Source organism: Limanda limanda, chromosome 14 (assembly GCF_963576545.1).
Source record: "Limanda limanda chromosome 14, fLimLim1.1, whole genome shotgun sequence".
Taxonomy (NCBI): domain Eukaryota; kingdom Metazoa; phylum Chordata; class Actinopteri; order Pleuronectiformes; family Pleuronectidae; genus Limanda; species Limanda limanda.
The window spans coordinates 15,937,446-15,964,656 of record NC_083649.1 but is presented as its reverse complement, the minus strand read 5'-3'; the positions used below and the strand labels follow the sequence as shown (position 1 = coordinate 15,964,656).

At 42.2% G+C, this 27,211-nt stretch overlaps 1 protein-coding gene across 1 annotated transcript; it reads right to left on the bottom strand.

Moving 5' to 3' along the window:
- Positions 1-618: 618 nt before the first annotated feature.
- LOC133019439 (serine/threonine-protein kinase PAK 3) lies at positions 619-26,908 on the bottom strand. Its single transcript, XM_061085924.1, has 16 exons — positions 26,780-26,908; positions 11,859-12,052; positions 11,676-11,776; positions 10,362-10,515; positions 10,216-10,253; positions 7,156-7,218; positions 5,697-5,852; positions 5,444-5,618; positions 4,720-4,783; positions 3,788-3,836; positions 3,577-3,689; positions 2,234-2,351; positions 1,993-2,092; positions 1,644-1,840; positions 1,398-1,535; positions 619-776 (listed from the first exon to the last, which is right to left on the bottom strand). The coding sequence occupies exons 2-16, from the start codon at positions 12,028-12,030 to the stop codon at positions 687-689; spliced, it is 1,728 nt and encodes a 575-aa protein (XP_060941907.1). The 5' UTR covers positions 12,031-12,052; positions 26,780-26,908; the 3' UTR covers positions 619-686.
- Positions 26,909-27,211: the final 303 nt, after the last annotated feature.

The window sequence follows — 27,211 nt, the reverse complement described above, 5'->3', positions numbered from 1 at the left end:
TAACTGTTTCTGCACAGAGCTGTGGTCATGCAGGCAAAGGTTGGGTCCAGAGTCGCTCTCTTGCATCAGCTGGTTGTTGCAGGGGTGATCGTGCTCCGTGGAGGGACAAGAGAGAGAGAGAGAGAGAACCCAGTCGGCCAAGGAGAGAATCAAGGGCTCTTCAGAGTTCCCAGTTTCTCGTCTTTGCTTCTGAAGTTTCTTCTTGAAACTGAGCAAACTTTCTTTTCAGTTTTTTTCCACCCCTATTTTGGGGGGTTTGGGGAGCAACTGCCTCCCAAACAAGACAAATGACACAAAGAGATGTGCACACGCTCACACACACACACACACACACCCACCCACACACACACACACACACACACGCGCACCTGTGATGGCCTGTTCTACATGTACAGAGTGCTGGAAAAGAAAACGAAGAGGCAAGGTCTTTTTTCAGCAGCATGGGCCGAGAGGCTGCAAGGCCAGATGTCCGTCCTGCACATGAGGCCTGGGGTTCTTTTGTCCTTGTGCTGTCACTGTAAGTCACATAACCCCCCCCACCCCACCCACCCTTCCCTCCCCCCCCCCATCCTTGTGCCATCGCTATCGGGTCACCCGCCACCACCCACACACCCAGGTCCCTGCCCCCATGAACGGACACGACACAGACGGGGCTCCAGCCTTGGGTGCGGACAGAGGCCACGCCCCTAGCGACTGCTGTTCTTTATGGCTTCCTTCGCAGCTACAATCAGAGGCGTCAGGCTGGATAGAGGCTTCGCCAGCTTGAGGAAGGAATGCTGTGGATGATAGAAAGGGTATGTAGGTGTGGAGCCGAACTGAGAGGCAGATTTACAAATATTTGCATATGATTTAATAATTAATATTGACACAGCCTGTATTAGGTAAGATTTGGATATTGTTTAGTTAGGGTTAGAGTGAGAGTGGCCCTGATGTGCAAATCACAAAATAATCACAAAACATGTTTTGCCAGCATTTCCCTTCCTGTTGATTCCTTTTCTTTTAGAATTAAATACCATTGTTGACTTTTCATTAGTTTTGTCTTATTTGCTTTTGTGTTTTTGAGTAGTTGTTGTGCTTGGCACTTAAAGGCCACCATACATTATCTTCTGCTAGTTGATTATTAAAATGAAGTGGAATTAAGATATTCTACTTTGAACTGTACTCCAACCAGTTTTAGATAGAAATAAATAATAATTACATCATGACTATGAGCATCAGGTTATGTTCCAAGCCAACAACACCTTAAGTGTTTGTGCCTTTTCTTCCGATCAGTATTTAGTTTTAAATTATAATACTACCTGGTTTATGCCACATCACCCAAATGGTTCAGTACTAGTCGATTCATTAGATTTTAACTGTGGAAAAAGTGTGTGCAGGTGCATGAGTCTCAGTTTCACCTGTAGGAGCTCCTTGGCAGAGCCTCTGCGGTCCACATCCATCTCCAGACTGCGGTTGAGGAAATCTCTGAACACAGACGACAGCCTCTCTGGGTTCTGCAGCTCTGGAGTCCCGTTGGTAGCTATCAGGTACAGCGCCTGGAGCGATGGATGTGGGCAAAAAGATGATCAAAATCTGGACATTTTATGTCCACTACTCCAGCTAACATCACAAGTCCTGTGTTGTGTCTGCAGTTTGTGTTTTACCCTAAGTGGATTCTCGTTCAGATAGGGCGGCTCTCCCTCCACCATCTCTATCGCCATGATTCCCAGGGACCAGATATCCACTTTTGGCCCGTAAGCCTTCCGAGTCACCACCTCCGGTGCCATCCAGTAGGGCGTTCCCACCATCGTGCTGCGCTTGTTCTGCTCTGGTGTGATCTGGGCACAGAACCCGAAGTCGGCTGCAGAGGGAGACATTGAGTTATTCATTCTTGCTTTTTATGTTTCATTTAAAACAATGCCCTGTTTCTAAACACTGATTCTGAACCGGTTGTTTGACGTCAATTGTGCTTTTCACCAATTTAGATTTCATGTCATAAAAGTAAGGACTTACTAAGCTTGACGGATCCGTCCATCCCCAGGAGGATGTTGTCACTTTTTATATCTCTGTGGATCACCTGGTTGGAGTGAAGGAAGTCCAGAGCTTGAAGACACTGCAGAGGGAAAAAGGGGGGAAAGAAAATGAAAATTATATCTTAATAACACCCACACACACAAACAACCCTATACTAAGCACACTCTTGGACACTCTCTTTCTATTGCAGTATTGCGGATGTCTAAACTTGGCGTCTTACCTCTCTGCAGACCGCAGCGATCTGGCCCTCGTCCATGCAGGTCTCCGTCACTACATCTGTCAAAGAGCCGCCGGCCAAATACTCCATCACCACCCAGAGCTCATCTCCTACCAAGTAACTGAGCAGTGCAGAGAGAAAGAAAGAAAAATACAGGAAAACATTTGAAATTCATGGTTCTGAACTAGTGAAGCATGTATTGTGTAGTAGTTTATTTAATAACGTGAATAAATTGTCATCACTCCGTAGCAAATTATCAATAGTACAATACCAACACAGCTTCCCCAACATAAGTACAACACACACATCTGAACAGTTTGAGTTGCACTGTGTGTTTGATGGTTCAGAGTCAATTACAACAACAGAAGCTACTCAAGCATGTTACTGCAAGATGGAAAAAACAGCAGGGCAGTTTTAATGAAATTAAAGGGGACCTCGTGCTAAAAATTTAAAAACTGGATGCTTGTGTTGTGTCACTCTTATTTGAGATTGAAACAGCAGGTGGCAGTAATGTGCCATTATGATGAAGGCTGTCTACCATCGAAAGAGAGAAGGAAGAAGGAGATGAGGAAGAAAAGAGAGAGACGGGCTCAGAGGGATCCTCAATGTCACTGTGGTTCCAATGTTCACTGACCTCGTTCAGCCTCTTACTGCAGATCATATATATTCATTCAACAGTGTGAGACGTGTTAGAACCTTTAACAATTAGAAAACGGTCTCATATTCCTCCTGGTGTCTTGTTTGAGTTATATGAACAATTTGGATGGGCCTTGTATTTCTCATGTTAGATCATAATAATAATATTAATAATGGCTTGCATTTATATAGCACCTTTTACGGGACCCGAGGACGTTAGATAAATATCTGCAGTAATAAGATCATCTGTTAAACTCAATTCTGCCAACGGTTCCTTTTAATTCAATAACGCTGCAATTCCACACACTTGCATCAGACCCATAAATATGCCAGATTCTTTGTTCATCAAGATCCATGAATTATTCTCTGAAAAAAATGATGAAATGCAGAAAAGGCCCCATCTCTACAAAATGACCTATAACACATCCTTCCACCAAGTATCACAGAAATGTCTTCAGTTATTTATTTGTAATCTGGTTACAAACAAGCGGACAGAGGTGAAACATAACCTCTTTGGCAGAGATAAAGGACGAGAAATTCAATGAACAAAAACTTTTGAATTTTCTGTTTATCACATAGCACGATCTGCTTCTTCTCTTTCCACTATACACATATGAAAGGAAACTGAATATCTTAAGGCTTCGAAGCGTTATCTGGAAAAATACGTCACTCGATGAATTTATACAGGTTTATACAGAGCGTAAACTGACCTGTCCAAATAGTTCACAATATTGGTGTTCTTGTTTTCCCTCATCACCAGGATCTCATTGATGATCAGCTCTTTCTTGGGCTGCTGCTGCAGGTTCATCTGCTTAATGGCCACCTGAGGAAACAACACAGGGGATTTGTAGCTCAGAACAAGAGAAAGCCTGATGGCTTAGTGAGCAAAAAGAAATAACACACAGTATGAGGATGTTCTACCTCTTGGCCTGTTGCTATGTCGATGGCAGTGTACACAGTGCCGGATGCTCTGTAAGAAAAGATCAAACTCACGTCAATAAAAGGCCATTTAATTACATTTCAAATGACTCATAGACATTGATATTCATAGAGAAGTGTGTTCACAAAGGTTATTTTCCATTATAGGTCAAATGTTTAATAGGTGCTACAGACATACTGGCCTATCATAACCTGCTTTACGTTAAGAAGGTTAGCTTAATATCACTCGCTAAAATGAAGTGGTAATGACGTCATGAAAAAACCTTTTTGGGGTTTTTCATTAGCAAACTGTATGTGCTCATGTCACCATGGAAACTAAACTCACCTGTGATGAGCACAGATACTGGATCCACAAAGACTTCATGGTGTCTAATAGTTAAGCTCAAAGGATTGGTATGCAGCCGTTCTGCCCTTATTTGGAAATGTAACTTCAACATACTAAAAAAGCTCTATTCAAGAGTCGTTCCTCTTTCTCTTACTCTCAGCAGCACATGTCTACTTTCAGAGGCTATGAATAATGAAGAGCAGTTCCTGGTTCTAATAGATAACGCACTGGAGAGTAAATAGACAGTTATCTACCGCTGAAGATAGGAGCTTCCTGATTTCAGATGTGGAAACACAGTAGATGTAGTGAGGTGGGAGAGTAATAGAAAAGTGTCATCCTTGAAAAAAACAAGAAAGGGAGAGAGAGAGAGGGATGGCAGAGCTAATCTGCCCCATGGCCATTCCAGGAAACACTTCTCATTTCCCCCCTTCTTATTTTTCTCCCAGTCATTGAACCTAACCCTCTCCCTGGCGCTCTGAAGTGGTCACTGGAGCTGCGTCTCTCCCGGTGAGAGAGTGACTGCCACTGAAATCGCTCTATTTCAGAAACTGCGGCTGATGTGCGAGTGCGGACGGACGGACAGACTTACCCCTGTCCTATTTTCTCAAAGCGTGTGTACTTCTTTTTGGGATCCCCCACGCTCACAATACTCCCTGAGTCAGAGAGAAAACACAGAACGCCATGTTTGAGCTTGTGGCATGACAGCCTTCACACAGACACACAGAGAACATCACTGCAGAAGTATTTCTGCCTTTCTACTTCAGTCTGTTTGGTGCAGCTGCTCTAAGTACACGCAGCTCTACTTGATGCTGGTAATACGTGCTAAAATTGCATAATAGAGAGGAGCAGCCTTGTGAAGGCCACAGTTTAGAAAAAAGTCTCCTTGTATTGCCTTATGCATATTTCTTATGAATACACAGATTAGGTGCACTGGAGGTAAAATGTAGAGAAAAGCCACTGTAAACAAAATATCCAGCCTGTCTTCTATGCGACACAAACCGACACACAGCCAGAAATCATGCATAGATACACATGGGACAACAAGGTCATGTCTTCAGGATTGTTTTGGGGCATTTTAATGCGGATTATTATGATCGATTTCTGACTTTGTATCTATATATTTGATCGTTTTTTAGAAAAACATACATGTAAAGGAGAGGATTTAGGATTTCTCCATCTTCTACAAAGATCAAATGTAGTGAAAATATGACTTAACAATTAAATGAATCATTAACATCTCATCTTGACTCTGTAAGTTTCTCAAAATCTGTCCTGAGGAGCATTAAATCATGTGTGGTTCTACTGGCACGTACTGAGTCTCTCCAGAATCTCCTCGTCTGTCATTTTGGACTTCTTCCTCTGGCGGTCAGTGTTGCGGTACATCGTATTGGACGTGTTGTCCGGCTGGACCTGTGACTCCGGCGGGGTCACCACTTCTTTCACAGGGGTGGGAGGCTTTGGTGGGTCCACGACGGAGCGCGTGTAGATCTGCAAGAGAGGAACAGTGTCACAGAAAGGCAGACGGGAAAGGAGAAGGATCTCAACCATCGTGGCGTAGGAACTCACAGATTTGGTGTGCTCGGGCCGAGGTGCAATGACGGGGGGCAATTCGTCCTCGTCGTCTTCCTCCTCCTCCTCCTCTTCTTCTTCTTCCTCTTCCTCATCCTCCTCTTCGGACACAGGTGGAGCGATCGGGGGCTCTGACGACGATGTTTTGGCACCCTGGAGAGAGGACCTGGAAGTTAGTCTGGATACATGTGCCACGTAGCACCCTGGAATAGATTTCTCTGTCATGAGTTGTTTCCACAGTAAAGAGCCTGAAAACCCCAAACCAGCCATGTACAGAGTTTGAGTTCTGGCCAGTTCTGGTTCAAGAGGACTTTGTCTCTCTAATGACGATGAATAGATATTTAAACCACGTCATTCATACAGTAGAACACATTATTCACCATAGTCATAAACATATAAGTAAAAGAAAGGAGCATGGGTTCAACATTTGTTGTGATATCCTACGCTGGAACAGAGCATTTGATATTTTGTGAAGGAAAAACAGTTAACAATGGAGTAAAAGATTATGGGTCAGGTGAGAGCTAAAGAGACTCAAGGGGTGAGGTGCCATTCAGTGCAGTTTATCTCGGGGTTCTTTAAGTTGAGGGGTTGACGATGTGTTTCTACGTCGGAACAAACTGTTCTGATTTAACTGTTCCATAGGAGAAAAGAAACAACATGCCGCAACACTGCAGTAATGTGCAGTACGGGGATGAACTGTCCACATCCTCTCGATATGGAAGATACCTTTTAGTAAGCATGACTAATATTCCTCAGACATGTTTATTATGCCTAGTCGCTCAGCCAGTATCAACTCCACCCCCTCCACTCCAAAACTCTGTTAGCCTTGGATCGTCTTCCTCTTATGGAATGGAAACGTTTTTCATCCATTTCCATTTTCGTCATGCATACATGAATCAGTGCAGCTTAGTTCTAGTGATTAGAGGGAGAGGGTCTGGTTGAAGGAAACGTCCCAGTCAGACATGCTGGGCCTCTGACCTGCTCCGGGAGGGCCGAGCCAAGACTGCAGTGCAGAAATGAGAATCTGGCTAACTGGAAGCAGAGCTAGCATTTTTTTTGCATTTTTTAAAATTTGATCAGAGCCATGCGATAGCGTCTACGATGGGGAGTTAAAGGCACATTATTGGTCATGTGGGTTAATCTTTGAGGAGAATGAGCTCATACATGCAGTTTGACAGTAATCACAACCCTCTGGGACATGCGCCCCTGCCCTTCCAGTTCAAACACAGTCCAGTCACGAAAAGGGAAGAAGTGAGATAGATAATAAATACATTTGTCATCAAAAAGCAAACAGATCCAATCACACCCCCCATGGAATTTCAAGACAGAGGGTGAGGATGCCTCGAAAGTCAGGTATTAGTTTTTGGCAGAAAATTAGGAGATTAAATGGTGGAAAATTTTGCTTTAAAAGCCAATGTAGAAATACATCATGTGGAAAGTAATGTGGAGGAGTTACCTTGTCAAATAATGCGCTGCAGGTTCTAAGGCTGACAGGAGGCCCAGATGACAGCAGCCGGTTCTGAATGTGAAGGTTGAAAATGGGAGGATTTACTCAAAACAAAACCCAAACAGTGTTTAAGAGTAAAGGGACTTCATGGGGAGAGAGTGGGGGAGAGGGGAGGGCAGGGGTCCGCTACAACTGAGTAGTCCCAAAATCGTCCTCCTGACACAAACCACGGGGAGAGGACATGACAGAGACAGATCAGGCCACCTGAGGACTGTCCTTGCACGCCCCTTGTTTCCTCTTCATTTTGAAATTTCTTCCAAAAAATGTTTGTGTAGTCCACCTTTATGGAAAAGTCACATCTGTACCTTAATTCTAACTGGAGTAGTTGTTATTAGACCTTGTTAATTATTGTCCAGAACTTTCATAGCATACACAGCATAACAACATAAAGACAGATGTGTTGAAATGTTGGTTGAATCTTCTGCTCCTCCGTGTTGTGGTTGGTCCATGTTGGTTTTAACTTACTTCCAGTTTGTAATATTACAATGGTAAAGAAGATATAGACACAGGAATGTTTGGACTTTCTTTAACATTGTGAGATTGGGCGTTTTTACACACTTTTGTTGACATGGATCTTGATGAATACATTAGTCTTAATATTGATATTGTCAAAGCTAAGAGACTTTAAGATCTCACTGAATTATCAAATATTTAAAAAAAAAAACTATATTACAGGACAAAAACCTTTGTTCTGACTTGATGTTCCTAACAATATTAAGACGTTTAAAAAAAATGCTATCTTTTCCTGAGGAGCATTTGTATTCTGTAAACACACACAAAAAATGTGAGTGAAACGTTTCTCTAAATTGTGGCATCCATGAACCAACTGTGCTGGATTTTAAGGGTCTTGTGAAGCTGAGTTGTAATTTCAACAACAGACGGGAGATGAAATGTCAAGTGCAGCGTGAGGTAAAGCTCACACTCTGCAAAACAAAGTCAACGTTGCGAGTGTAGTTATGTGAACACAGTTATCTGTGTTTGTTAGTTGACAGACGAGTGCTTTGGGTCTGACAATCACTGAAGTGAAATATATATCCAGAACCTCCTGTTTCAAACATATTAACTTAACTTGGTGGTTTAACAGTGAAAAACTCCTCACATGTCAAATCAGAAGAGAAAAACTAACACTGAGTCACCAGTCACTTAAAGAGAGGCAACAGAACAGATCCGAAAACACTCTTAAGAATGTGTTGCTCTTTTTTTTACCACTTTCATCTTCATTTCTGTTGTGTTACCAGCTAAAATAAAGAAATCTCTGGAGTAAATCTATTGTGAAGAAGAACAGGATTCAGCATGTGACTGCACAGCCACACATAAGTGAGTGTAACAGTATGGCCTTCCAGGGAATTTGACTTTGGAGAACTTTGCATTGCGTCATTTACCTGCATTGTGTGTAACCGTGTCCTTATGAGGGACAATCGGACACAGCAAGTTAAGTTTTATTATTGCTGTCCTTGAATCTAACAATAAAATGGGCCTTTTTTTTCAGTCGGTGGGCTGCAACCACAGGGTGTTTTCTCTACCACCACTGTTCTCTGTGACATGCTGAGCTGAGGTCAAGCTGAGGCACTAGGTCGACCTAGAATGTGGGTTAGGGATGACTGGCTCAAATCTCCTAGACATATCTCACAAAATAGCCAGTAGATAGCTTTCTTTTATTCCACCGTGCTGATGCATTATGGGCATTATTTTTCCTAATCTCTGATGACAGGATAGCAGCAGGATAGACGAGGGCTGAACGTGATGAGTAGAGAGGAGAATGTAAGAAAATAAAACACCAGATCTCAATCATGTGCCTGTATTACAGGTTAGCAGAAGCTGGTGTTTGATATAATCTGACAGAGAGCACGAGGTAGCAGCTCAGGACGGATGACTGTTGCAGTTTATAGAAAACTTGCTTACAAAATTATTGGCACTTGTTCTTTAGTTCTTTAGCCAAATCTTCACAGACTATCTGCGGCAATGCGGCCAAAAGCTGAGTCACTTCTGCAGTCGTGGCCCAGTGTGACAGTCCGAGGCAGAGATGCTCTCGAATGCTCTCACTGGGCTCGCACAACCCTTCAGACTGAACGCCACACCCGCTCGCCCTTCACTAGCAAAGAGCTCTTTCATGCGATAGCCCTGCGTGAAGTGCTCCCAGTATAGTTTGCCCTGGGCAGCAAATCTCACTGAACAGACTTGGAATTCCACTCCTTCACCCGGGCCGAGCGTGCGCCGGCCGAGGCATTGAAAGCATAGATTACTCTGGTCCGAGCCAGGAATGAGGTCAACACAGTGGGAGTCCCTTCTAGATGCAGTTGAGCCTCCAGTGAAGCCTGTCTATGGGCTTTTTCAAAAAATCTGGTTAAGTGGATTGGAAAAATAAACAATGAGCCACGGCAAGCTCCCGCAGAAGTCAATGTCTCCGTGCACGAGCGGCAAAACTGATTGGCGCGTGTGCAAGAGTGAGGGCACAAACAACAAACATTTAGCCAATTAGAGAGAGAAGTCTGTGTGAAATGAATGTGCTCGAAGGGGCACAGTCTATCCCTGAAACTCCCAGACAGAGTTGGTGAGAGTAAAGTGAGAGAGATTTACTGAGGTGCAGCCGGGGCGGTGTAATCGCTCTGAGGATTAAGATGATGATATAAAGCCACATAATGCTGTAACTTACCTGTTAAATTATTACACTGTTGTATGAATCATAAAGGAATAAAATACCCTCCATACGATGAGATGGAGGGTATTTCAAAAGGAATAAATTAAAGCAGAGATGGATTGATTTCTTATTGTAAAGTTTTTTTCTACTGTAATAACCAGAGAGGAGAAGATCTGTAGCGCAGAGATAAAAACACTCATAAAACAGGCTGAGGAGCCGCCTCCAACAAAGAGCGGCATTCTCAATTAACAACATCACAATTCTTTTTAAAATCAACGATTAAATAGTAATTGTGTCGTATTAACAGGTGAATACTTTGTCAAACGAAGAGACACTAACCAAAGTAATTTTAGGTTAAAAAAACAACTCACCAGAGTGTTTGCGGCTATGTACCCTTGTGCCGACTTGTCTGTAACAATAGAGAAAACATCACTGTAGATGGCACACTAAAAATATCTTATACATGTGTGCTTGAACCTTTTTGTGTTATGGTTATCAGCGTTTTGGTTTTGCCTACCTCCGGAGGTGAAGCTCATGTATTTCTGGTTGTTGACGGTCTCTTTGGAGTCGTAGAACTTCAGGACGTCCAGCACGGCCTGTGGATTCTTCTTCTGCTCCAGCTTGGTGATGTTGGAGGTCTGTAGGAGCCGCGCCCACTGCTCCGGGATACCCTGAGCAAACAGACGGAGATCAGATGTTTAAAGGTTTTAGTCACAAAAGGAAAGTTTTGTCCCTTATTGTTACACCTCAGGGTTTTTATCCCAGTGTGTTAAAAAGGTAAGTCCACTGTTCTGCAGAAGCAGTGGTGTTGAGAGAGATGCTACTTTGAGTGGAATCAAGGAGCAAACAGTAATTTATAGTTTCTACCCAGTAAACCACGGGACTGGTTTAACCAGAGCGGTCTGGTTAAAGACTGTGGTAATAGGGCTCTGTTTGTGAAAAGGAAGTGATACCATGAACTGAGGGTTGTTCATTTGGAAGTCAAATCCATTTGAATACAAATTATTCATTAGTGTAAAGTTGGATTAAAGGAGAAATGAAGAAGACAAGACTTTACTGCTTTAATACCAGAGAAGTCCTGGTTTTGTAAAACCATGTCAGATCTTTCTGGGGGGGGGCATGTTTCCATCGTTTAATCTGACATTTGCATTACAATCTCCTGAGGGAAACTGACTACCATAAACAAAGTGTGGAAAAGAATATCATGAACACTTACAGTATAATACACCTGCAATAAAATCCCCTTCAGAACAGAATTTAATGTGTGTAATGCAATATCACTGAGTGGGGCCTGCGATTAAAACCATTAAAAGTTAAAGATATTTGCAGTGAACTGAGTCAAACAGATGCTGATGTTGATTTATTTCTTCCTAATATGCTGCAGTAAACCTGGTTAGAGTAGCTAGTTGTTGGGAGAGGCACCAATCATAAAAGCAACATAAAAACATTAGAACAGGTCTGTTAATTCACTAAATTTGATGAAAACAATATCAAACTGAGAAAATCTAAGAATAAGGAAATACTGTGTTATGGGACTGCTTATCCAGGCTTTTGCTGGAATAAAACATCAACCGCAAACTGCAACTAAAATATTATTTACCGAGAAACACTGAAGGATTTTAATTCAGATTTCACCTGATAGCGGTGATAGCATGATGTTCATTCAAGTGACTTTATTACCAACGTTAGGTGAAGGGAAACACATCAGTGGACTCCATCACTTCAGGGAGTTGTTATTTTAGAATGTGTGCCTGGCTCTCTGCCACGGGAGGAGGATTTTAGAATCACTTGGTGTTTATACGTCTGCTCGTCAGGTGAGAGAGATACTCACTGTGAATTCTCCCGTTACAGCATCAAAGCCGACATGAATGGTGTGTTCAAAGTCCGAGGGGAGGGATATCTCAGGACGCTCCTTCTCCTTCTTCTTGTTTGCTGCGGGAGAAGAACAAAAACCTGATTACAGGCGGATTTATTTAGATTTTTCAATGTTTAGAGCCAGAGAGGGGATACTCACTCTTGTCTCCCCCGGGGAAGATGGAGCGCAGGCGGACCTTCTTGTTTTTCTCTTCAGGAGCCATTGGAAGCGGTTTAGAGGCGTGATTCAACAATGAAGAGTCTCGGGAACTACTGTTCATTCTCAAGGGGGGGGCTGGTGGTTTCTCTTCAATATCAACACTATCAGACATCTTTAGTGGCACTCACAATGTCCTGTGAGGGAGGAAGAGAGAGATGGAGGAGTTAGCGTTAGTGGATTCTGATCATAAATCAGAAATGTCAACAGGTGAGGAACGGTTTCAAAATTCCTTTCAGTGGACCAAACCCAACCAACTTAAATTGTGACAAGAGCTTACCCCAGGTGAATGTTCAAAATACAATTATCAAGGGGCAAAGAGGGAAATACCCGTTGTTGTTTTTATAGATGATGACCTTCTGTTTTGTTTGTTTGTTGTTTTATAAGCAAGATATATAGGCAAAAACAACTTGATGTATTATCACGAAATCCACTAATCCAGGTCAGGGATGGATTTTTTGGGGCTTTCTTTAACATTGTTAGATAGGGCGTGTTTCGACATCTTCTTGGATTTCTCAGAAATCAGGTTTATTTAGGGGACTGATACTTATTGGTGAAAGGAGACTGCCTTGGGGGAATAATGCACTCTACTTCCTACCATTCTAGTTTAAAATGTGTTATTAACAAGGTCAGATGAAAGCTCTATAACTATCAGATAATCTATAACATGTTAGAGAGCCCAGTGTAATGTTTTCAAATTCAAAATCAAACAGTCCAAAACACAAAGATATATTGAGTGAAATAATAGATAATTGAAGCAAGATCTATTGCTTTTGTTTTTTACTAAACGTCTACTATTGGATTAAAGTGTGACATTTTGGCCACAGACAAGTGAGAAACACATGGGGAATGTCATTTTCACACTTGCCGAAAATTCCTAGTAAGAGTTTTGAAGCTCTGGCCTATTTTTGCATTGTAACATTGAGCAATCCTGCAACAGCAACCCTATCTGCAGGTCTGAGACACCAAACCCTGAAATGACGATTATGATATATGGTATATGGTCTATATGGTATAGAGCAGAAGTGGGATCCGATATCCAGTGGGACTGTTGAGCTGCAAAAAATCACACTAACCTGGAATTGATTCTAAAAGAAACTGGCACGAGTAAATACTCCCATCACTCATCCTCTCGTCTTCTATCTCCCTGTCCCACCAACATCTTAGGACTCCTTCACTGCCTCACCCCCGAGGCCAAGCCCATCATGTGATGTGCAGCACGACCGTCCCAGAAAGCCGGCCATCCCGGCCGCCCCCTTTAGTGCAGACCTACATTAGCAGACAAAGAGCCTTCCTCAGCTCTTACACGGGGCGCACTGCCTCTGACATATTACACATGTGCCCTCACAGAGGCCCTTACAATTTTACATAACCATCGCAGCGTGCACAAGACCAACTCTGGTTGGTTACACCCTGCTCTTTGTTAGTGAACCAAAGGAACTGGTTTTGAAAGATGGAATTTGATTAAAGCAGAAAGATGTAACTTGATGCCATGATTGAATCGAATGTGTCGACAGCAACAGCATTATTTCACAAGACGTCTGGGCTTTCCCCTCGGCTTCCTCAAATCTTAATATATACACTTTTCCTCTTTATTTCTCAGTCACGTGTCACTTCCTCATGAACTGGAGTGACCAGAGCAAACAGAACGGGTACTAAAAGTGTCTCAGAAAGCATTATTCATCTTTACAGCTCTGCAGCGGCTGTAAGTCTCAATAAAGGAGAAGGAAACAAATTCTGTGCTGACACAAATTAACATAATTATTAACAGGATTGGTGGATATTTTGATTACCTTCTTTAGCTTAAATTCAGTTATTTCTCCTCAGCGACGCCAGGGAAATGTTGAAGAATCGTAAAGTATGTTTTGGGGGAAATGATAGAAGTCTTATCGAGGAAAACAGTAACAATATATAAAATATCTTTATAAATGAACAATATGAATCTAGCCTCCTGAAGAAAAAAAAGCATATTTAAAGCTTCACCTCTGAATCACCGCCTGTCTCCTACATCAATAGGTCCATATTCATGTTCATCCTCAGCACAAGCATGTGTACACACAGACCTAGATCTATACCATACTGATAATAATAGCTTTGATATTGTCACTAAATGCGGAATTCATCGTATCTACTATAAATACAAGTTTATATGAACACAAAAAACTAGACAAAGTCGATCTTGTCTCCAGAACAACTGAGCAGTGTCTCTTCTGATGACAATCTAACATTTTTTTTACCCATCAAATACAAATTAAAATGTGTCAACAGGATGTTTTTACCAGACGACAAAATACTTGGCAATTCTTATTATGTGGAAAAAGTCTTGAAGATCAAACATTGGCCTGAGATAAAAAATAATCTTGATGTTTCTCATTAATTGGACTGTTTTTGATCCCTTCTGCACTTATAGAATGAGAATAAGAAGGATTCATTTTCACTTAAGTATTGGAGTATTCAACACTGAGGTCTTTTAAATTAGATTAAATATTCAAAATCACTGCAGGATGTTATTTGTTATTCAGCAGCCAGAGCGATTTTATTATCTAAGTCAAGATACAGCACGTTGTGGAAATAAGTTATACACTGACACAGCCAGAGAGTGGCATCAACAGTGAAGTGTGTACCTTAATAAAAAACTGTCGATAAAAAAACCACCCCCGCCTCGTGTTTAAATTTAGATCAAATCATTTGTAGCCACGGGAAACAACTGAATTAACCCGTCTCAAAACATTTTCATGAAAAGGTGACTTACTCCAGATTGGTTCACTCATAAATAAACTAAATAAAAGTAGCTGTATGTAAATCCATCTCAGCTGGAGGGGCCCCACACTATTTTTGTAGAGCTACCACACAGCTACAGAGTCACACTTTATGGTCATAATGTGCTAATACATTTTTCAGATTGTTTTCCTGGTGTATTTCCTGGGTCTTATGGGATATACTGGTGGTGCTGGTGTTAGTCATCTGACATCTGCAGCGAACAGGTTCCTGGAGGAACTTGGCTGTTTAAAAGGGGGTGTTTACAAAAGAGCGTCACAGTGTTGACATGCGACAGCAACTGGGAGTCGCTGACAACATCGCTATCATAACACCTGAGGGGGAAAAAAACGGAAGCTGTGATGGTAACAGGGAAGCATGGAGATTAGTCTTATACTGCACCACCTAGAAGCAGGGGGAAGTTCTGTGTGGAACTGACCAGGGTTGAGCTGTCTGTTTTCACCATGCTGGTAAACAATGGCTTCAAATAGCTTCATAAAGGTTCACTTGAATCACCAGTTGTGGATTGTGGTTTATTTATCAGCAAAATAACATTGAAACTAAACTGAACCGTTTATGCTGATTCATGCTGCAAAAAGAGATACGTCCATTTCAATCGATGTAACCATCACTGCCCACAAACTTCCATACATCCTTTACACTGGCACGGTTGTAAAGCAATACATCAGCTTGAGGACAGCACAGGGTTTCTAACCACGACAAGGATCATTATATAGATGCCTTTCATTTCTTTGCAACTCTTTTACATAAAGTTACGCCAGTGTTGAAATGTCTTCCACATGTATTATGGTCGTCTGGGTTGAACTATTGGCTACACTGCCCCCCTGCATAAATGAGTCTTTGTTGACGCGCCTATCTCTTACTATCCAGAAATGAAGCCAAAATACCCCAAAATAAACGCTGCCATCTTGTGCCGATGACGTCATGTGGAGTAGAGTCTCCTCAGTAATGACCGGGAGAAGCAGTCAATCAAAAGTCAGTCTCAAACATCAACACTTGAACAAACATCAGTGTGACAAGAACAAGTCTATCCACTAACATGAAGGAGGCGGGGTTCATGACCTATACTGCAGCCAGCCACCAGGGGGCAATTGAGGCACTTTGGCTTCACTTTTGGGGAGCTGTCATGTTTTCCATCTACACTCCATGGTTGATATAAGGTAGCTCACAGTAAATCACATCTTAAAAACAATGTGAACTCTGCCACTTCTTTTTGGTCTTAAACAAACAAAAAACTTTATTCATATCCCAAGAAATCCTTAAGTGAGAGAAAGACAATTACTGTAATTGTTTCGGCTTAATGCTCAGCTGCATTAAAAAGCATTCAATATTCAATCTTTCATATACATGCATGTATCCGCATTGCCTTGAGTTCATTATAAAGACACATACAAGTGATTCCGTCCCGTTGAGACTGATGCCTCTGTTAATCCATTAGCGTAATCGTCTGAACACATTGAACTCAGTTTGTCCGACAGCTTTCATAGTTATACACAAAAGTGGATTCAGCAACATGTTCACATGGAACAAGAAAGACCTGACAACAGTAACTGGGATATCATCGATCAGGTCTCTATCTGTCTAGCAGCAAGTACAGTGGGAAAGAAAAAAATCAATGGCTTCAGCATCAAATGATGACGAGGTGGCAGGAGGTTAAACCTCCTTTGAATAGGAAATTGATATTTTCGTGAGGTTTCTAGGTAGTTTCACGCTGTACTTTGTGGCTTCTTGTGTCCTTCTTTGGACCAGTCAACACGGAACACTTACATAAAATAGTAAAGGTAGCGCATTGCTGGTAAATATGATAATTTCAGCGAACAACTGCCATTGGAGAGCAGTGTGGCTGAAGGATGGAGCTGAAAAACTCCTCAAAGTCTGTGGTGATCAAGTTATCTGAGCCACTCGCGGCAACAGAAAACCACAGAAAACCACAAAGAATCTCATAATTTGATGTATTTCAGATTTTAAATAAAACAAATCCTTCACTCTGGTCCTGACTACTCTACCGTGTGGCTATTTGGCTTATCACCTGACAGCCTGCGAGCAGTAAGACAGCGAGAGATGGCAGATTCATGTGGCCCAGACATTTCTGAGTCTTCACTCACATAAAAACACTGACCTATTTACTGTGCAGACTGACAGGCAGGCAAGCAGTCAGTCAGCGAGTGCCCTGTCCCTGAAACAAGCGGCTCCTCTTTCTGAAACACACATAGACCAGTCTCTCGACATCATAAATCAACGCTACGCTTGCTGTTTGCCTGATACTGAGGATAGTCTTACATCAGGCTCAACTATCCCAGCATGGAAAAAAAGACACCAGTCATTCATGAGTTGTTGATTTGTTTTTCGAAATGTAAACCAGCTGTAACACTGATCCACGAGATGCTATTTTGTCAGATCTAACAAGCTCAAACTTCCTTCTGCTTCTTCATGCTTTGGCGGGAGCTGACGCGCTGACAACAGAATAAAAACCTTCAAGTGTCTAAAAAAAAAAAAAAAAACTGAGCCACCACACCAGCTCAACTCATATATTACTGGGGATGTTTTCGCATTTCTGTCCCATAAAATATGAATCTATCCATGAAGAGCAGGCATTTTCACTCTCTTTCAAACATTAATGCTGAATTTGAATGTCTAACATAGGAAGAGACTCTAATCTTGAGCCCATGGCGGCTCAGTAATGGCCCCCGCAGCGGGGGGGGAGGGCTCTATAAGCCTGGCTCTTCATGCCCCTGATTAGGACACACTCACTGTTTGACTTGGCTTTAGCTTTGGCTGTGCTTCTTTGAAGGATGCTGATTACTTGGATGGGATGGACAGCTAGAGGACATTCAAAGGATAAGGAGGAAGGGGGGGGGGGGGTGGTACTCCAAAACCACAGTTTACTATTGTTGTCTTATTTATCTTGGTTTTAATGACCACTGCAGAGTGTATTTTTAAAAAGCTGCGACAGAACGGCGATGCCAGTTTACTTGGAAAACTAAAATATAAACAACACACACTCACACAAAAATCAAGAAAACCTCAAAAGCAAAACAAAAGCACTGACACTTCACCCAGATGTTAAAGCCCTGACGGCTGACGACACACGGGTGTCAGCGTGTTACTGCATAAACACGCCTCTCTCACATGTCTGGCCTGTCAAGGTCAGAATATAAAAACACACAGAGCCACAGTGTAGATAGATGCCATGCGATGCCATCCCCCTTTAATTTCAAACGGAGGGAGAGAGGAGGAGAAGGAGGAGTGGTGTTCAATTCTGTTCAAAAAGGCTTTGAGAGGAACATGAGCAGAATTTATGGTCACAAGATCAAAACCTCATGTGGCCAAACAAGCCACAGCTTCCTCGAGGAAACAACCTGATCTCCTTCAAGTTTTTTTGGGGTTGTTTTTGTTTATGTAACTATTGTTATTCAACATAGGACAATGGGGTCTTTTTTGATGTTATTATATTGACATTTTTCTCATTATGAGCGCACTCCTGCATTACTGGAGTTTATGTCCAGTCGCTAACCTTGACTTATACATGACCATAAACAAGCTTTTTCTCTTTCTTGCCAAGATTTGACATTATACGGTCTGTACATTATGCATACAACAAACACCTTTAAAACTCACTTATTAAAACATTATATATAGTTACACACCTATAACGTGCTATTTTTACACTTACCGGTACATTTTACACTGTTTAATGTAAACATACAATACGTCAGCATTGGAAATCAATGTGACTTCATCCGTGTACTAGAGGTCATATCTCCACCAAGGACCAACAGTCCCCTTATGAAACCACCATGAATTATTCTCTGAGAAATCAAGGATAATGTTGAACAAAACCGAATCTCACAATGTAAAAGAAAAGGAAAATAATTCCTCTTTCGCTGGCTGATCCAGATGTAATGAGATCCTCCTTAGGTCATGTCCCACCTCTCCACAAGAGTTCCTGGAAATAGGTGGAGTAGTTTTGTGTAATGCTGACAACTGACAAACGTGTTCATGTACGTTGTGAAAGCATGAATTGAAACCAAACTTTCCAAAACATCTAAATATGATGAAACTGTTACTGAGTGGGTAAAAAAAAGTTCTGCCATAACAGCTTTTGTCAGTTACAGAGGCTCCACCTTCTTTAGTCTGGTTTGTTCCCCCTCCTGTTCAACTCAGTTACTCTGCTTTGCATACAGCTGCCAATGTTTGGTTCATAACAGGGACAAGTCCTTATTAGTTTTCTGAGAACATGTGGCAGGTGAGACAGTTCATCATCAACTTACATGTTGCTGGGTGCAGAAGAAGCTGTTTTAAATTTTAGGATGAAAACTAGAAACATTCCTTCAATCAATTTTGCAAAAGTTGCGAATAAACAACTGTATATATAAACCCAATGAGATAGATATGGCGCTTAGAACTGAGCTTCATTACACATTCACTAAGTATTGACTCAGTTGTTGTCACCTTTCATAAATCGCAGAGTCACTTCTCCCCTCCATCGTTTGCTAATTGCCTCACAGTGCTGAAAATCATGAGTTTCATTACTGAACAAAAAGAGTCAATTTGTTTGTTTTTCTTCCAAACTTCTATTTTTAGCAGATACACATGCCTTGGGGGGGGGGGGCATGGAAAAAACGTTGAACATGAACATCTTTTAATCGTGTTGGTAGAAAGGGTTTATACCCGTTCATAATATGCCAACTGGAGCATGATTACACAATATCAAAGGCAAACCTAAATGGATGCAATAGTTGCTCTTCCATGTTAAATGCCCATTCACGCTGACCCATTGGATTTCTCAGAGATATGAACTCTCGCCTCCCCTGTTATTTATATTTCAAAGACAGAAACCTGAGAGCAAACACGCAAATGTAGTCAAATTCATAAACATGATCAGGAACCAGTGATCTATTATTAGCCACCACACGGATATTTGTGTCTGATGTTGTCGTATCAGTCACTTGCTTTCCTGGATTTTCTACAAGAACTCAATAACCCAGTGTTATTAGAGCTTATGGAGACAAACTGGGAAACTTTTGACACCTTATTAGCTTTTTATATCTGTACCTTAAACATTGACTTTATGTATTTCAATTACATATTACATTTCCACGACATGTATAAGGCCTGCATTAAGTTCAATTCTTTCATCAGTCAAATTACTCTCAAGTTATTAACATATTCACATCCAGCGTGATAGATAACATTGAACATATGTTACATGGAAGTTGAAATACATAAATTCTATGTTTTTGAAATCATTACTTTCTTTTTCCTTCCAAATCATACAAAAATTACACAACAATGACGCTCAACCAGCAGTTACAAAGCTAAAACTTCATACCATATGAAGATAAAAGAAAATAAACAATTCCCTAAACTCTTCAGTTTAGATGTTGTTCTCCTGTAATCTGCTTCAAAACCACACAAGGTGCTTTCCTGATACACTTCATGTTTAATCTAAATTAGACGACTCCGATGCATCTTTTGTTTGGCTTTTGAAAACTCCACTCTGATCTGGTGCGATGCCAATCAGCAGCAACACTAATGAGATTGAAATAGCACACAGTGATAAAAACCTGCCTTATCTTCTCTTCAGTTGATCGCACTAATTACTCTCCGCTCCGGGAGTCAAAGGATTCACTGGGTTTTACCAGACAACAGCTCCCTGGTTGATTTACCTACTATTTAGTAACTTTCTGCTCCCAGGGTGTGGGATAACAATCCTCATATTTAAAACAAAGCAGGGAAAAGGCAGGTTGGTCCATGCTCATATTCCCCTGAGATCACAAATCAACCAGCACTCTTCTTTCTATCAGGCGTCATCCTTTCACACTCTCCCCTGCTGCCGAGGCCTGAGAGCTCGCTATGTCATTTAATATCTAGTTCTGGTGAAACTGGCCCATGTGCTGCTCTCCTCATATCAGGAAAAACACATTCTCCTTCCGTCTCATGTGTTCAAACCTAAAGCTGTCACATAAGTTTCACAATCTCAATAACGACAGTTTGGTAAACAGCGTTTTTCCAAGGTAATTTAATAAGCTGTGTGTACACTCCCTTTTGCTGGATGATGACATGTCAGCAGCAACAGTAAACAACATTACATTTGAAGCAATAAATGGCACTGTGGAACAGTCACAGCTGACAATGGGGCTGTGCACCTTTCTCTGACAGTTTGCTTTGAAAATACTTTAAGGTGAAACAATTTATTGCATCAGTTGGGGAATTTGTGTGAAAAAGGACGACCAAGGAGTTTATAGCTTAAAATATGTAGCTCATTCTGTCAAATGCACGAAAGCTGGCTGGTTTGTAGACATTGTCTGATTTCGTTCAAACATCTCATAAATGTGTCTTTCACTTAAGTGGTTCTGGAGACATGTGGGATTTTCTCTTGCATGTATCTGTCCACTGTGTAAGATGATATTCAGTTGGCACCTTGAGGGATTTATAATGTTGGTATTGTTGTATCCTAACATATCGTATCAAATGTACTGTATCAAGTGTATTGTTTTTATATTGTGTCATATCGAGTGTATCATATTATAGTTTATTCTGTATGGTATTTCCTGTCTGACAAAGCCGACGTTTGTTAGACTAGTACAAGCACATGGTCAATCTTGTGTTATTTGATATATTTTGGCATTGAGCTTCTACTTCTGCACTTGTCAATTTAATCTTGGGTTTGTGATTTCTCTTGGTTCAGTCCAGTGGATATTGTCATATCTTAACAGCTCTGAGCCTATTTTAACCTATAGATGGTCTTTTCTCGATGGTATAGTGGAGGCTTCACGGAAAACGACGGAAGATCAGCCTGAAGACAATAATAAATGATGCACCTATAGGCCAAAGAGAGGCAAAAAAACACCAAATAACCCCAGCTCTATGTCAGTGGCTGTATAAACACATCAGTGGAATAAATATACTGTAAATAATGAGCCATAGAATACATCAGTTTTCAAGATTACAAACTAGACACAGTAATGGTTTCCTGTGGTTGATACGAAATTCTCAGTTTTTTATCGCTATTAGCATCTCTAGGTTTCCTTGATCTTGCATTGTAAGAGGACTTGTCAGCAATTAGACAGGCCCAATAGGTTAGTTTTACACTATCAAAACAATGATCGAAAGCTACTTGAATTAACTTTTGAACCAAACTACACTTTCACTGTTCACTGTGGTTTTCTTTTTTGACTTGACCTTCTACTACCATGTCCAGGAAAGACGTGAGCACCAAGCACAGGTGAGGCAGCATCTTGTATCGTATGCTCTCAAGGTACCAGCACCATTTTTTTTTTTGCATTAGTGTGGCATGGGTGGGTAATGTTTGAGAGCCAGCTGGAGGCAGAGAGGGGAGTGGATTCCCTCCTGCCACGCCAGCTGGTGCACGAAACTCTGAGTCGAGTTAAAAGGGTTAAAATGCACCCCTCGGAGAACAGGATGAGAAAATAGTAGAGGGGGGGGGGTATGGAGATTTGTTGCTGAATTTAAAATGAGTAAAATACTTCATGTGTGAGGAAAACCTAATGTGTGTCTCCACGTCACCCTGTATCTAAAAAGCCTGGCCCTCTGGTATGTTCTACTACACAGCACATACTAATATCAGTTTTACTATTTTCTCATAATTAAACTTGCCCAAGCATTTCATTTTAATAACTTATGCCCTGACAAACTCATACAGCCTGGCTGCATCTTGACTTTGCATGGAAAACGTTACCATGAGACACATGAGAGTGAATCACAATATCAGCTGAGAGAAGACACAAAATTGCTCTTGGTTACTTGGATCTGAAGCAACCGTGTGTCAGCAGGACTTGGTGTTATTGGTGAGCATTCACCGTTACAAAACACAATGTGGTTAGGAAAACAGCCACTCTGTAAATCTGAAACTAAACTGTGGCCGAGTTTTTCCTCAATAATAAAACTTAAGTTTAAATAACAGAGATTTTGATAATTAAGTTGTAATATTATGAGAAAAAAATCATAAACTCAAGAGAATAGATTGAAAATATTACAGTTAAATGTTGTAATTTAGGCTACATGAAATTTGAGAAGGGGATATCACATCAGCCTCTTGCCCGCCTTAAAAGGATGAATTTGGAGCATCTTGTAAAGTTATACTTTAGTGTAAGTTTCACAAACAATGAAACACTTCTCTCTTAAGTATCAGGACATTGAAAAAATTGTAATGACAACTGAGTCTGTTCGGAAGAAAGAGCAACTTGGAGGATATTGCCTCTTTTGTGGAGGAGGAAATGTTTGTTGGTGGTCGATGATACAGTTATCGTTCGTTGCGCTACATCTGAGTTCTCTTCAAAGGACTTTCATGCTCTCAGGAAACAATGAGATTGGTTAACGATTTGATCCAGAAGGAGTGAAACTGCCTATGTTTTCTAAGAAATACATTTTTTATGACCATTATCTAATTTGAAAAACACTACATTCTGGTAATATTATTACTTTGTTCTCAAATATGACTTTATTCTTGTAATATTACTACATTATGCTTAAAAACTCTGAATTTATTTTCTTCAATGTGGCCCGTATAACTGTAGATAATGCTCCAGGAACAAAAGGTCAATATCTGATCTCAGAAAATACAGCACAGCCACTAAAATAAGGTTAAAAATGTGAGCTTATAACACTTATAAATATAGAATAAATGACATTGTAACCTTGCAACCCGCTCGTGCAGACTTCTCATTCTCTGGACACTCTTTCCACTTGATAGCCTCCAACGTGTTACCTCCTGCAGACTGTTCATCTTCAATCAACTTCAAGTTCAGATGCCATTCTCTGCAACTCTCTGCAAACTCTTTACCCCCAGTGAAACGTGTTAATCTTTTAAACCCCCTGAACCCTTTTCCTCTTCTGCCACATTTCATCCTTTCCACAGTCTCGATCCATCTGGGACGTCTTCACCGTCATTGCATCACCTCAACGTAAAGTCTTTCACTTTTTGGGATCTTGAATCCCACCTCCGACTGTCCTGAGGCCTCAGAAACAGGACAGGTCACACAAGAACCATCTGTATTTTTAGAGCATACAATCATATGTCACACAAACACACACAGACAAGTAACCCCTTTTCTAAGTAGCAAGAGACATCAAGTAGGGAGATTACGGAGGGGAGCTGTGTCAATGTGTCAGTGTGTGAGTGTTTCCTCTGTCTCTCTCTCCATCCATCTCTCTCACTTATACTCTCCCTCCCCTTACGGAGACAAAATGGCCAGATGGCTTCCAATCCTACATGCTAATCCACAACACACAGGCTGGAGCTCTGACACACCTACCGCAAGACTACCGCTAGGCTCTAGGCGGCCGTGCCCTTAAAACACACGCATGTACGCGCACGGCACGAGACCGCGACACATTTACAAACTGTCAACAGGAGTCCTCAATGCTAACTCCACTCAACAATAGCAGCACAACTCAGCTGCACTAAGTCCTCAACAGATGGAGGCCTACTTGTGTGTGTGTGTGTGTTTGTGTGTGTGTGTGTTTGAGTTCTGTGTGTGCGTCCTACTATCATATTTCAGCCAGCCCAGCTAGCAGGCTACAGCCTAAGATGAGGTCCTGTGTCTTTTGCTTTTGTTAGCTGAGGTGAGGTAAGAGAAGCTGTGTGTGTTGGGTTACACCGGCCAATGGAAAACATGGGGAAGCCCAAAGCGGCACACTAAAACACAATGGAAAAATAAATGGTTTGCATTGTTTCGGGGGACCAATTTGTCCTCTACGATCATGTTATATAAAGCTGCAGGAAAATTTATGCTTAGATGTGTTGGCAAATTAGATATTAACTCTGGGCAGATGATCATATTATAAAAAGAAATAAGGAAAATTAAACATCAACAACATTTATCTAACTGTGAAAGAGATAAGCAGGTCCAGGTATAATCTCCTCAGCAGAACCCTAATACAACTTTCTGTCAAATCAAGCTAGAATACAGTTATAGATTATTTAAGCAGAATGTACAAGGTAAAAGTCATAACCTTTCATGCAAAACAGATACTTAGCTGACATGATGTGATGAATAAAAATAAAGTAACCCTAGTTCATTGTTCGGCCATCATCAGGTTCAGTTGTGGAAACATTTGCATCAAAGCTAAACCTGGATTTTGCCTGCAGAGTTACATGTTTACACTGTAAACAGCACACTGAAAGGTGCAGTTTTACTTTTGCTTTGTAAGACCGGTGACATCATCCAATTTGGACCAACGACAGCTCCTGTCTGTGTTTTTTTCTCTTTGCTCGTATGAAAATTTCATGAGGTGCATGTAACCAATGCAGAGGCAAAAGCCGATACGCAGGTTTGAATACATGGAGCTGATGTCAGGCTCGTCCTGCACAAACCCATAAAGCTTTTAGCTGTGCATCTCAACGCCGGACCAGACGTGTGAGAATAAAGGTGTGATAAATGTGTCAAGAGTGTGGCATGTGGAGCGTAGCTTCTAAAGCCCCAGAGAGGAGACCAATTATCCAGCAGCAGTTTCACAGATCAGTTGAGAACAGCAGGACGTACACAAGCCTAAAAAACACTTCCATTCTTCTGTAACGGTATACACAGCGCTTCTGTCTGATGGCATGCTGCATTAGATGATTAGTGTAGGCCCGGTGTCTCTCCTGCCAAGACCAATACTGAGTAATGTGCTGGACCAGCATAAATAAAAACGAAATTCTCAATGGTGTTTTAGTAAAAACTAAAATTTAGATCAACAAATGATGTTCAGGACAGGAGAGTTGTGTTGGCGGTGATGGTCGGGGACAGTTTATGTTTTAAGCCAAACATATGTTTGGATATTGGTGAATGGAAGAGCATGTATCTGTATCAAAAGACCAGGCCGGTGTTCAAAGAGAGCATAGCACCTTCCATACCCCATCCCCCAATTCCCCTCTACAACCATCTCGCCCTCCCTCCATCACTGACATGACTCCCTCACATCCCTCCTTCACACGGACGCCAGACAACAGGTCTCCCATCAGGCCCTGCTCATCCTCACAGACCTGAGGATGACTGGGCTTCCTGGGGGAGGAATCTCTCTCAGCCCCTCCACGTCGCCTCTGACACCACAATCTAAAAAAGGTGATGTGGGGGGGGGGGAGACACCCATCCAGCACCCTCTCCATCCTCCTCCTCCACCACCGACGGCTGTGGAAGGATCCGAGGCGGAATAGCTCAGCTTTCACAGGACCGGCCCCCACCCCCACTCCCACTCCGATCCCAAATGAAGTCAGGTGACCAGATGTTGTATATCTCCCTGTCACCACAGCCGCCATGAAACCGCTCCACACATCCATGTTGGAGCTGTGGGACACAGAGGCACATCTCTGCTCTGTGTGTGTGTGTGAGATCAGTGTCATGCAGGAAGGGAAATCAAAAGGCATTTTTCTTCATGGAACCCTCCCTAGAAAAACCTTCAATGCTAGAGATAACAAAAGAGCATCCATGAGCATATTAACCATCGATCACCCCCCCACCCACCCCATGCACAGCATATAGAGCTCCAGTCCCTCCGTCAGCCTCGGGTCCACAGACCCAAAATAGCATTGCTTCATTTTTTTTTGTGCCAGTGATGCCACTGCAGCTGCTGCATTTCTCCAGGACTGACACACACACACACACTCACACACACACACACACACACACACACACATACACAGACACAGACACACACACACAAGGCCTGCACAAACGCCACCATTGATTATAACACCTCCCCATCAATAAAGATGCTATGTGTGAGGCACAAGGGAGAACATACAGAGATGATGTGATGCAGAGGGGGGTGGTGGGTGGTGGGGGGGGCTATATGGTAATACAAAACATGTCCAGCCCATCTGATGCAGGCATCCATTTCCATCTCGCCCCTCACAGACAGACTGCTGAGGAAACAGCTGCCTCCTTACAGCAGGGGCAGAATGCAGAATGGAAGGAGAAGGAGAAAAGGCTACAAAGCACCCCCTACATACACAGCCTCCCCCACCTCCTCCTCCTCCTCCTCCTTCTCCTCTTCTTCTTCTCCCTCTCCTCCCTCATCTGCCTCCCCCCCCCCCCCCCCCCTCTCCACATCCCCTATTACATACACAGAGAGGAAATTACCTGAAATATGTCTTCACATTCTCTTGCTCGGGGTTTCGCCTTTGGGCCCGGAGCTGCGGAGGGTTCATCGTCAGCAGCGCTAGTGACAGTTTAGAGGCAGGATTGCCATTCTCTCGTCAGACCAGTTCCCTGACCCTAAAAAGCAAAGCTTGCTCGGCAGGCTGGATGCTTCACTGGCTGCTCACTGTTCCCTAGTCCATGATGTCACCCGCCCTGCGCTGCCCATTGGCTGCGAGGATGAATATTAATGAAGGCAGCAGGTCTGGGGGAGGAGGCAGCCAACGGCCAGACAGCGTTGGTTTGCTGTTTGACAGACAAAACCTGCTGAGTGAGAAGAGAGGAGGGAGGGAGGCAGCTCTTTCTGTGTGGGGATCTTTCGCAGAGTTGAGAAGCAGAGGGTCCATGTTGCTTTAGCTCTTAATGCCTCAGGGA